The sequence below is a fragment of the Grampus griseus genome (assembly GCF_964374135.1).
Source record: "Grampus griseus genome assembly, chromosome: 5".
Taxonomy (NCBI): Eukaryota; Metazoa; Chordata; class Mammalia; order Artiodactyla; family Delphinidae; genus Grampus; species Grampus griseus.
This window is the reverse complement of record NC_138998.1, coordinates 75,834,620-75,846,950: the sequence shown is the minus strand read 5'-3', so window position 1 is coordinate 75,846,950 and position 12,331 is coordinate 75,834,620. Positions and strand designations below refer to the sequence as shown.

Sequence of the window (12,331 nt, the reverse complement as noted above, 5' to 3'; positions counted from 1 at the left end):
AGGCGGACTCTCATCCACTGCGCCACCAGGGAAGCCCCTCGAGTTGATTCTTAACAGTAAGTAGTTTCATGTTTGTTTAAGTCCATTTTTTTAAGAGTAGTTTTGGGTTTAAAACAAAATTAGGGGAAGTACAGAAAGTTCCCATATACCCCCTCCCCTCATACATACATGGCCTCTGCATTATCAACATTACTCACCAGAATGGTACATTTTTCACCAAAGATGAACCTAAACTGGCACATCATAATCATCCAATGTCCACAGTGTATCTTAGGGTTTACGCTTGGTGTTGTGCAGTCTATGGATTTGAAAAGTATAATGACATATATCCACCACTACAATATCCTACGAAGTACTTTCACTGTCCCCCAAATCCTCTGTGCTCTGCTTACTCATGTTTGTTTTTAATAATTTCCAAGCTGTTACTTCAGACAAAAAAAATAACACATCCTTGTGGTACATATACATACAATGGAATTTTATTCAGCCATAAAAAAAAAGAGAAATTTTGCTATTTGCAACAACATGGATGGATCTATCGGGTATTATGCCAAGTCAGACAGAGAAAGATAAATACCATATGATTTTACTTAATGTGGAATCAAAACAAACAAACAAGCAAACAAAACAAAAACAGACTCATAGACACAGCACAAACAGGTGGTTTTGCCAGAAGGGAGGAAGGTGTGAGTGGGGGAAAAAAGGTGAAGGAGAGATTAAGAGGTACAAACCTCCAGTTATGAAATAAATAAGCCATGACAACGATATAATATACAGCATAAGGAACATGGTCAATAATATTGCAATAACTTTGTATGGGGCAGATGGTTACTAGTCTTATTGTGGTGATCATTTCATAATGCACGCAAATGTCAAATCACTATGTAATATACGTGAAATATACGTGAAAATAATATATTGTATGTCAATTATACTTCAGTTAAAAAAAAAAATCACATCCTTGGAAGCAAACCCATTACTTTGATATCCATAGAGCTTAGCATAGGGCTTGGCATAAACTAACACCAAATAAATGTTTTCTGAATTCACAGCTCATTTTTAACAATGCATAAAACTTTATAAGATTAACCATTTGTTTTCTCCACCTTTGTAAAATGAACTATTGAGCATGCTCACAGCAGTCTCAAAACAAAGGGATCAGTTCCACGATTTCATGCTCACCTCCACTGGTTCCCTCTCCAGCTCCCGATCACACTATTCGCCACTAATTGACTCCTAATCATCCCTGTCTCAACAGCAACTTGACAAAGCTTTTCTTCACTCTCAAATCCCCAATACCTCTCTCCACTCCCTCACTCAGGGTGGTGCCTTACCCTGTTCTTCTGAGAAAAGTGAAACCCACGACTTCCTTCTTCACTTCAACGTTCTGGTTCACCCTGCTCCTCTTTGGTCTCCAAGGACATAATCTTCCTCCTTTCAGCTGTGTACCCTGCACATTCCACTCCAGTAGCACCAGTCTGTCTCCTCGCTTTTTTCCCCACCCTCTGCCCTCTATGTGCCTTGGGCTTTTCTCCACTCACTTCCACTCCTGGCCTCTCCTTGCCAGAAACAACTTCTTCCATTCATTTCCATATTCAAACTACAGTTGTCCCTCAGCATCCGAGGGGGACCGGTTCCAGGACCCCTGAGAATACCAGAACTCTTGAGCGCTCAAGTCCTTTAGAGTGGGCCTGTGGGACCTGAGGCTGCGTGCAGAGTGAGGACTGTACACCAAACCTTCAAATTACTCGCAGAAGCACAGACCAATCCAATTTGTATTCGTTCTTTCTCCTCTCACACCCAAAGCATGTAATGTGTGTAATATTTACAACCCATCTAACTGCCTCCTGCCGTGCGAATATGTATTATACTACAAGTCTTTTAATCTGTGTTCTTTTCCCCCAAAGTATATTTATAGGGTATTTTAGAGCAAGAACTGTCTTTCACCTCACTGTACAAAAGAGTCTCCTGTTCATAGTGTACATTCAAATATTTTTTGATAATGGAGTGGTAATAAGTTTGCTCAAAAATTAACTTTTCTATGACCCCCACAATATTCGTTACTATACTAAACATAGTGAAACTTTCACATGCATTTATTTGATGTATGTATTTTTCTTACCCTTTATTCACATAAGCCTTATCTAATTTAAAGCAAAGTCTTCTCTTCCAGTAGGATTTTGCCCATTTAACTTACTTTGTAATGGTAATGAGCAGTCACCCCAAAGTGGTTTTTCTGGGGAGCATGACAGTTTAAAATAGGGTTGAAAGTTCCACAGATAGGATTTGGAGAATCCTTTAATACAAAAATTTGAAGTCACCTGCAAAAATGTGTACACATGCTATACTGTTCAGGGGAGCAAATCCATACTTTCATCAGTTCTCCTTAGGACTTCAAGATTAAGGATCACCAGTTTCCTCAAAAAGTTAAATATGGAATTACCACATAGCCCAACAATTCCACTCTTAGATATATGCCCAAGAGAAGCTGAATACATATGTTCCTACAGAAACTTGTAAACAAATGTCCAGAGGAGCGTTCTTCATAGCAGCCCCAAAGTGGAAACCCAATGCCCACTGATGAATGGATACACAAAATATGGCATATCCATACTACAGAATATTATTCAGCCACAGAAAGTAATGAAGTACTGGTACATGTTACAACATAGATGAACCTTGAAAACATGATGCTGTGTGAAAGAAGCCAAACACAAAAAGCCACATATTGTATGATTCCATTCACATGAAATGCCCAGAACAGGCAAATTCATAGAGACAGAGTAGATTAGTGATTGCCAAGGGATGGAGAGAGGATGAATGGGGAGTGACTGCTAATGCGAACCAGGTTTCTTTTTGGTGTGATGAAAATGCTCTGGAATTATAGTAGTGATGGCTGCACAACTTTGTGAACATACTAAAAAACATTTTAAAAGGGTGAATTTATGGTATTTGAATAAAGAATAAAAACCTCCTCTTCCCTGGCTACATGCTTAACATCTTCTTTTGCATCATCCTCCCAAACCTAAATGTTACGCATTCACATTAAAACTCAACAGTGCTCCCAACCACCTCCTTCTTCTTCAGGTTCCTAATTTACATGTAGTTTTCTCAGGCTGAAAAATTTCAGAGATATTTCCAATTTCTTTTCTCTCAGTTTCAACATCAGTCAGTCACCAATGCCAGCACTTTTTATTAACAATAAAGATAGTTACCATTATTGAATATGTAATTCCTGCCAGACATTTATGCTAGATGATCTACAAGTATCTTTAATTTTCACAATAGTTATGCACATTAGAGAGGAGGATGCTGTGGCTAAGGGGGTTTAAGTACCTTGTCCTTCAGTCTTTCTCCCTCCAAGCTATCCTCCACCCTTCAGCTGCAGTGATCTTCCTAAAACCAAATCTTATTGTGTTACTCCCCCATTACTCCCCCACCTAAAGCTCCTCAAAGGCTTCACACTGTCAGACTCCTTAACTTGGTATAAGGATCCTTCAGGATCCCTGTCTCTTACATTCCTTACACCAACTTCTTTCAGTTCCTGGACTATGCCATGCTCTTTCTCCTACTGCCTCTGGACTTGGCACGGGGTTCTCTTATTCATTCACTCAACAAATATGTATTAAGTGCCCCCTAGGAGCCTGACATTGTATTTGCTGCTTGGGCAAACGCTGTGAATGACACAGATATATGTTCTTCCCTCAAGGTACTTAAGGTCTAAGGGAAGAAACGATAATAAACAAGTAATTACAGATTGTGATAAGTGAAATGAAGGAAGCAGGATGCCGTATTATAAAACATCTAGGGTAAGGGTCAGGGGAAAACTACGATGACTGTTTTAGATAGGTTAATCTGGTAAGGTCTCAGGTGGTGACATACCTTAAAATCTTAAGACTAAGAAATCAGTTATATTAAAAGCAGGTAAGAGCAGAGGGGGTGATGAGTGACAAGAGATGCTCCTGGAGACATCAGCAGAACCCAGACCAAGGATTTTTGTAGGTCGTGGTTAGGAGTTTGGATTTTAACCTAAGTTCTTAGTGCAATGGATTTCACTGAAGAATTTTGAGTAAGAGAGTGTCACTTTTCGCCACTGAATGGAGAAGGGATTGGAGAGGCACAAGAAAGGAAACGGGGACACATGGCCCGAAGATACAGTAGTGGTTTAGGTGAGAAATGTGGATGATGTGGACAAAGGTGTGATAGAGAAGGAGGAAAAAAGTAGACAGATTAGATGCAGAGTTGACCTGATGAGCAAAGTCATCAGCTGGAAGTGAGGAAGAGATGAAGAGAGGATATAAAGAGTTTGGGGAATTGCCATTGGGGAAAGAAAGTAATGTTACTATAGAAACAGAGGATCAGAAGGATCTCAGGCCCATACAGAGTGAATACTCAAGAGGTTGACCATTTTCATTTTATAATGTCATCAATTTGCCCAGGACTTTTTCAGTGTGCACTAATAGTATTCACGTTACCAGGCATTGGTCATTCTTTTTCCTTTCCAGGCCCCTCTACTCAACCGGGAAAAGGCATTGTTATATGCAATCAAAAGTCTCTGGATCCCACGGCAGTACCCAGAACAGTGCCAGGCACGGAGCAATCATTCAATAAATGCTAACAGGGATCTCAGGCTCACCGGCCTTCAAACTTCATCCGTTCTCTAAAGCAGGATTCCACTGAAATCATACTCCTGTTCACAAAAGTCCCAGATATCTCCACTTATCTCAAGGGTGGTTCAATCTACTGTAACAGTCACAACACCCTCATGTGTGAAACAGCACTGGCAGGATGGGGGGATACTGGACCTATACGATGATCAAAAATCTGGGTGCTACAATTTGAAAAAAGACACGTTCAGTAGAAAGCAAACAGTTTTCCTCATAGCTTACTGCAGGGCCGAAGGGACAAACGGCCACATGAGAGGTGCCAAGAGTCAGCTGGCACAGCGTTGTACTCACGGTCTGAGTTCTGCCTAGCACCTACCTTCTTCCTCTCCAGATTCAGAGTCCTCATTAGTGAACGCCCCGGAGTCTGCTGCCATGGAGATCACTACACGGGCTCCACCCGAAACCAAAAGTGAAGTGGAGCGGGAGCCGGGTCAGAAAGAGGCCAAAACCCGGGGTCTGAAGCCGCAGCACAGGCAAGAGTCGCAGCGGCTGCTACCGGGCTCTTCCGGAAGCGGCACGCGCGTGAAAGTCATGTGACGGGCACTGGGCGTGGCCACGCGGTTTATTTTGATTCTTGAGTGGTGGAAATGTAAGCACGTGGTCGCGGTTGTGGTGTTTTTTACTTTCCCCAGACCGTAATCGTCTTCCGGTGTAGACTTTTCTTGGCTTCTTTTCTGGTTTTCCTCAAGTCCTTCCTTTTCGCCTTGGCGCTTTCTTCCTCCCAACAGTATTGGGGTTTTAGGGAATGGTTTGCTTTTTGTGGGGCTTGGAGCAGTGGAAAGTGGCTCGGCGTTTGCTTACTCTGCAGTCGCTTGGATATCAGGAGAGCTCACGCTTCTCTTCCCCTTCTGTTCCCGACTCTTGCCCTTCTGGCAGCAAAATGATCCACCTGGCTTTCGTGGCTACCGGGCAATGTGAACCTCAGGCGCATGTTCTTTAATTGAGTTGCCTGTGACTCATTTCCCGACCAAAACAAGCCAAATCGCTTGACTTAGGTTTTCAAGGACACTAACCGACAGCAGTCAGGCTTTTGGATTTGTATATCAAAATAACCGGTTGCTTGGTCAAGAGATCGACAACCTCCACTCTTCTCGTTTACTCTTTGTGTAGTCAAAATCATAATAACTGGAGATGAATCTAGGTCATTTGGGGGCAAAAATCTTTCAGCTTTAATCAAAATATATTTATTGCTCTTCTGTTAATAACAGGCAAAATAGTAGAAAGAGATCTATATCGTATATATACATGAATGAAATTGACTCGTTTTAAATTTCCTCATTGGCTATGTAAAGCACACAAAAAATGGCTGATTTAACAGGGCTGTACTTACTGTACATAAAAAACAAATGATTTTCATGCGGCAATCCTCTGGGTTCCCTACTACGCCTAAATCTTATCCTATCTCCCTCTCTAATTTATGAAGTTATAAACCCAACAGAAATGAAAATAAACCCAATATAGAAGCAAGCAATATATGGCTTAAGTGACTGGAGATCTCCGAGTTGTTTATTAGGCACAGGCCGTAAACATGTACACTTCCCCCAGCAATCCCGGGTTCCTAGCCCAGCCTCCTGTACTACAGCCCCTCCGGGAGTTTCCTTTTCCTGGGGCTCAGCGGCGCTCCTCCCTGCCTTCCCAATTCCTCCCGATCCCCGCTCTGGGACACCGGCTCCACTCCCTCTTTCGCCGAGGTTTTCTCTCCACCGCCCGGCGAGAGGCTAGCCCGGCTCCGCATCCCAGCCCCCTCCTCGCCCGTCGCACCTGCCCCGCCTCCCGGACCGGGGCCGGCTCGCGCGGCGCAGGCGCAGCAACGCGGCCGCGAGGCCGAGGGCGACCAAGGCAACCTCGGCCTCCACCTTCTCTGACAGTATCCGCGCTGGGCAGTGACCCCGCGGGCCGCGCGTCGTAATGGGCTCGGGCTGGAGCAGCGAGGAGGAGCGGCAACCGCTGCTGGGACCCGGGCTCGGGCCTGCGCCGGGGGCTGCTTGGAGAAGCAGGGGGGAGGCGGCGGCGGCGGCGGCGGCGGCGCTGCCCGCGGCAGCCCCGAGTCCCGGGAGGGTGTACGGGCGCCGCTGGCTCGTGCTGCTGCTCTTTTCGCTGCTGGGGTTCGTGCAGGGCCTGGTCTGGAACACCTGGGGCCCCATCCAGAACTCGGCGCGCCAGGCCTACGGCTTCTCTAGCTGGGACATCGCGCTCCTCGTGCTCTGGGGGCCCATCGGCTTCATGCCCTGCTTCGCGTTCATGTGGCTCCTGGACAAGAGAGGTGAGGGGGTACCGGGAGCGCCGGCCGTTGATGTCACCCCTAGGGAGCCGCCTCCCTCGGCTTCGTTTTAGGGGTTGTGTGAGGTGACCGAATGTTGCTGGCATCCCATTCCTGACTAGGAACACTCTGTCCCCAAAGCGACAAATGAGGGAAGGCTTCTTTGTAGATACGATGTTTTCATCAAGGCCAATTATGCAACAGCAGGGATTAAGCGAGCTCTAAATGTTCAAGTTTTTGCATATTTGGACATCAGAGCATCCCCGTGCACGTGCTATGTGTGTTTTTTACACCGGACAAAAATGACTGATGCTTTGACTTCAAAGGGATTTGGGGATTTTGAGGGTGAAAGGTCAGAAAATAGACTGATGATGCTCAGATACAGGGAAGTAATGAGCTGGCTTTGCATAATAGATGACTCAAGCCCAGGAAGAGCTGTTGGGGAACTCGGATCTGACGCTTTGGTTTCTGGCAAATGGTTCTGGAAAATGGTGCACAGCAGCTTTAAAGTGGTGTATGTGACTAGGTGCAAGTGTCAGTTGAGATTTTTAACTCTCAGATGAAGCTTGCAGATGAATGAAGACTCTTTTTTCATAGAGAATACTTTGGACAGACATCTCACGTTACCACTTGCCAGTATGATTCTGTGAGGAGAAAAAAAGGTCATAGGATTGAATGATTAGGCATTGAATTACACCACACAAGTATGGGTAAATGATTCATGATCAATGTGATGTAGCTGCTAAAAAGTGCAGGACAGTTTTAGGCACAGAAGTGTAGTATCTAAAACAAGAGAAATAGTTTGAAATGCTCTATTCTAGTGTTCAGTTCTGAGCGTTAATTTTTAGAAGGCCATGGGCAAACTGGAGAGCTTTAAAAGTTGTGTGACAAGAATGTAAAGGATGTAAAAATCCATAATGTGTCAGATGAAGGGAATTGGATGAGGAATCTGCCTCAAGAAACTTGAGGCAGAATATAAATATGTGAAGACCAAGTAAATGAGGAATTAGGCTTAATGTGCATAGTTCTAGAAGGAAGAACTAAACTGAGTGAAGTCACAAAGGGCTGTAACTCAAAGGGATACAGGGAAGAACCTTCTAACAATGAAAGTGTCCAGCCCTGGAAGGTGTGGAACTTCCAGGTAGAGCAAGTACTTAGGCAGAGATATGTGCTAGATGCTGAGGAAGGGTTTCTTGTACTGGGAAGAACCTTCTAACAATGAAAGTGTCCAGCCCTGGAAGGTGTGGAACTTCCAGGTAGAGCAAGTACTTAGGCAGAGATATGTGCTAGATGCTGAGGAAGGGTTTCTTGTACTGAATGGAGGTTTTCTTTGTTTGGATTTGTTTGTTTTTAAACTAAATTTAGACTTTATTTGGATTTCACCAGTTTTTCCACTAGTGTCTTTTTTTTTTCCTGTTCCAAGATTCAGTCGAGGGTCCCAAATTGCATTTAGTTGTTATTTCTTGTTAATCTCCTTCAATCTGTGACAGTTCCTCTGTCATTCCTTACAAGGTTGGATAACTTAAGGGGAAATGCTATTTTATTGTTTCTTTTTATTAACTTTTTATCAGGAGCATTTTTCAATATTATTCCCTAAATTTAGCCAGCCTTGTTTTTATGGTACAAAAATGTTAATTTTGTCCTTTTTATTATAATTATATCTACTATCCATGGCCAGATAAATTAGGGACTACCTATTCTCTTTATAAAATAAGTTACTTTAGGAGTTCTTTCAGAGTTTCTGTGACTATATGGTGAATTCTATTTTATGTTTTCTGTTGGTTAGAGCAACAAAAAATAAATTTAAAATTCTCTCACTTAGGAAGTGGTTTCCTTTTCAGTAGGAGAAAGCCAGTTTCCTTCCATATGTTGGCTGTCCTGCTGCCTATGTCCTCTTTGCATACATAAAAGTAAGTTCCTGGTATCCCTGGGTACTAAAGTATCTTTCTCCCTAGAGGATAGGTCTGGTCTTCCTACTGCCATGGATCCACCCAACTTAGTAGAAGACCAGGTATCTTTCTGAAATCGGTTTTGTACCCTCTCAGTCCTTTTCATTTTCCAGCAAGGAGATAAAAGGGGACTACCTAGTGAGATAATAGGAGACCAAAAGTGAGTGTGCCCTAGAAGCTTAGTGAAGAAAATTTCAACAAGGAGATAACACCTAAATTTGTGCCAAGCTCTAGGGAGATAGTCCTCATGGAGCCTACATTCTAGTGAGGAGATCCAGATGGTGGTAAATGTTTTAGAGAAAAATGAAACAAGGCAAGAGAGAAAGGGGATGTGATTGGGTGATACTCTCTTCTAGACTGTCAGGGAAGGACTTACTGATAATGTGTGTTTGAGCAGAGACCTGAGGGGAAAAGGAAACCTACCTTGTCAATTCTGGACAGGGCTGTTTTGGACAAAGACAAAGGTCTTAAACTTGTTTGGCATATTCGAGAAAGAACAATGAGGCTTCTGTGGCTGAGTTGAGCCATAAGGGAAACCACAGTAGAAGGTGAGGCCAGAGAGGTGGTGAGAGGCTGAAATCATGCAGGGCCTCTGGCCTGAAGGAGTGAGGAGGGCTCACTCCACTGGAAGGTTTGAGCAGAAGAATAAAATGACGACTCTGCTATTGTCTTGAGAACAAGAGCCAGAGCGGGGAGACCGGTTGGGAGGCTGTTGGAACAGCTCAGATGGGGCTGATGCTGACTTCCAACTGGGGTGATAGTAGTGAAGGATTTGAGTATTGTTGATGGATAGGCAGAGGTGGAGTGTGAGAAAAGGGGAAGATTTAAGATGTTTCTCAACTTCTTTAGCATCAGTAATTGGGAGAACCAAGCTGCAGTTTACTGAGATGTAGAAGATTGTGGAAGGAGCATTTGGGGGTAGACGGCATGCAGATCAGGAATCTGAAATTCCTGTTAGATATACGACAAGCTAAACTGTCAGTTTATTCCCTGAGCAATAGATTTGGGATTTGTCAACCTATAATGGTATTTAGAGTCTTGGAGCTGAGTGACATCACCTGTGGAGAGGGATCTTGCTTCAGAAGACTGAGCCCAGGGGCATTGCAGCATTCAGAGCTTGGGAAGATAAGGACGAACCAGCTAGTGAGGACTGAGAGTAGAGCCGGGTTTAGCAACATGGAAATCTTTGGTATCCTTTAAAAGAATAGTCTCACTGGAGTGGTGAGGGTGAGTTCATGAGTGTAGACATTATGTCAAACACACTTTAAGGGGCAACAGAGAAATGAGGGAGTAGCCAGGGGGAATGTGGCTACTGAGAAAGTATTTTTAAAGATAAGAGAGAAAGAAAAAAAAAGAGAAAAAAAAGATAAGAGATACTAAAGCATATCTCTGGAATGCAATATCCTAATGGATCCAGTAGAAAAGGAGAAATTGACAGTGCTGGAGGGAAGGGGAAGAACTGCTGTAGCCATGCCCTTGACTAAGCAAAATGGGATGCAGTCCTCCAGAGTACAAGTAGACAGGTTGGCCTTAGATAGAAGTGTCGACAGCTAATTCTTCAGTAGCAACAGAAGAAAAGGTAGAGTGTATAGATATGGATGCACGTGGTGGGTAGTAGGAGCTCGTGGGAGTTATCTTTGTTTACAGTTCTCAGAAAATAGAAAGCAGAATTACCACCTGACAGCGAGGATAGGAGAACAATTCTTGGAAGATTGAGGAGACAGGATAAGTTGTAGTACTAGTTCCTAGGAAAGGAGAGAACACACGGACTAGAAAATTGTAGTGGGATTGTCGGGCAGCTCAGAGGGCCTGCTTTAAGTGACTGGGCATTAATTTCAAGTGAGACCAATCAGCATGGCCGTTTGTTTTCCTCCAGCCTGTTCTGTTGGGCAAGCACAGGCATGGGCAGAGTTGGCAGAGAGAGAGATCACCAGAGTTGCGGTTTGCCAGGTGTGTAGGACTAAGAACGTGCAGGCCAGGAGTAGAGGATTATGTAGAGAGTGATATAACAGTGGACTACGGGATCTAAGCTGGGTAAAAAAGAAAAGGAAACACCTGAGGTAGATAAGAAAAAGTAGTAGCCTCCAAAATTATCATTCCCAATCGGTGAAGAATTTAGAGTACTAGAAGGAATGAGTGGGAAGGAGAGGAGGTCATGGTTGAAGAATGGGACGCTTGAAATTGGGATTATGTCGTGGACGCAATTAGGGTAAAGATAAGGTCAGAGTATAACAAAGAGAGTGGACAGCCGAGGTAGGGTAGAGGGCATGATTGTGGAATAACAAGTCAGGGGACTGAGAGGGCAGGATATTGAAAGGATCATATCTGGTATTGAAATCACCAGATTCATGAAAGAAGTAGTGTCCTCAGGAGTAGTAACGAGCCAAAACAGTTTCAAGCCATGAGGGCGAATGACGTGGAGGCAGGTATGTGGTGGTCTGCAGACAACTGCAGCAGGGAGTGGTGAGTATGACAGTCAGATAGAATTGGATCAAAGGCTGTTCTGGCCATGATGGATTAACAGGAACTGGATTTATCCTTCCATCTTAAACAACTAAAAACAGAAAACAAAATCAAAGTATACGAAACAGTGGTTTTCAGACATTGGACAAAAGGTAGAGGTCAGTGATCCTTACGATTACTTCTCACAGAGATCTGTAGTTCAAACAGAGCCCCACAGTTTTCCCAAGTCGAGGAGACAGTTGAGAAGTCTTAAGAGGCCACCATAGCTAGAATTCTTAGGGTAGAGTAACAGAGAGGAAAAGGGTTCACAGAGAGAGAGTTCTAGATCTGCAGGGAGTTCCTCTTGAGTCTTCAGCTGGGCACTGATTAGCAGTTACACATGAAGAAACTACTTAAGTCTGAGAAAAGGACTACGAAAAAGGAACAGGCAGAAAAATTCTCGCAGTTCACATAAGGCTGGGAATTGTTCACATTCCCAATAGCCAGAATGGGAAAACCTCATAATACACAGGAAGTTTGGTTGAATACTCAGAAGGGTGTTGCCTCGGCAGTAAAGACAAACAGAGCTCTAAACTAAAGGCTTCTCTGGTTCCACCTAATAAAGCTTAAAAGTACTGCTTGAACAGATTAAAAATAACTGTATCCCAGAACATTGTTCAAAAATATTTAAAGGAGTTGAAAAAAAAAATCCATCACCCAACAAAATTCAGAATTCCTGACATCTAAATCAGAAATTACCAAACGTGCAAAGAAGGAGGAAAATACAACACATAAAGAGGAGAAAAAGCAATCAGTAGAACAGATCAAGAAATATTACAGATGATAGAATTAATAGACAGGGACATCGAAGCAGCTACTGTGAATAAATATACTACATATATTCAAGAAGACAGAACAAAGCATGTTAAGGAAAGACATGGAAGACATAAAAAGTCCAACATTAAATTTCTGGAGATGAAAATGTAATCTGTGTCTGAGACCAAAAAAATACA

At 43.3% G+C, this 12,331-nt stretch overlaps 2 protein-coding genes across 4 annotated transcripts in view; one reads left to right on the top strand and one right to left on the bottom strand.

Annotated features, from left to right (window-relative positions):
• HSPBAP1 (HSPB1 associated protein 1) overlaps positions 1–5,173 on the bottom strand; it is a 49,836-nt gene extending 44,663 nt beyond the window's left edge. For all 3 annotated transcript variants that reach the window (XM_082654413.1, XM_082654415.1, XM_082654414.1), the window contains exon 1: positions 4,984–5,173. In XM_082654413.1, coding sequence (XP_082510539.1) covers positions 4,984–5,041 — 58 coding nt within the window. In that variant the 5' untranslated portion in view covers positions 5,042–5,173. The remainder of the gene's footprint in view (positions 1–4,983) is intronic.
• A 1,081-nt stretch (positions 5,174–6,254) lies between these two features.
• SLC49A4 (solute carrier family 49 member 4) overlaps positions 6,255–12,331 on the top strand; it is a 91,646-nt gene continuing 85,569 nt past the window's right edge. Inside the window, exon 1 of the mRNA XM_082654518.1 lies at positions 6,255–6,930. Within this exon, the coding sequence (XP_082510644.1) occupies positions 6,576–6,930 (355 nt within the window). The 5' untranslated portion in view covers positions 6,255–6,575. The remainder of the gene's footprint in view (positions 6,931–12,331) is intronic.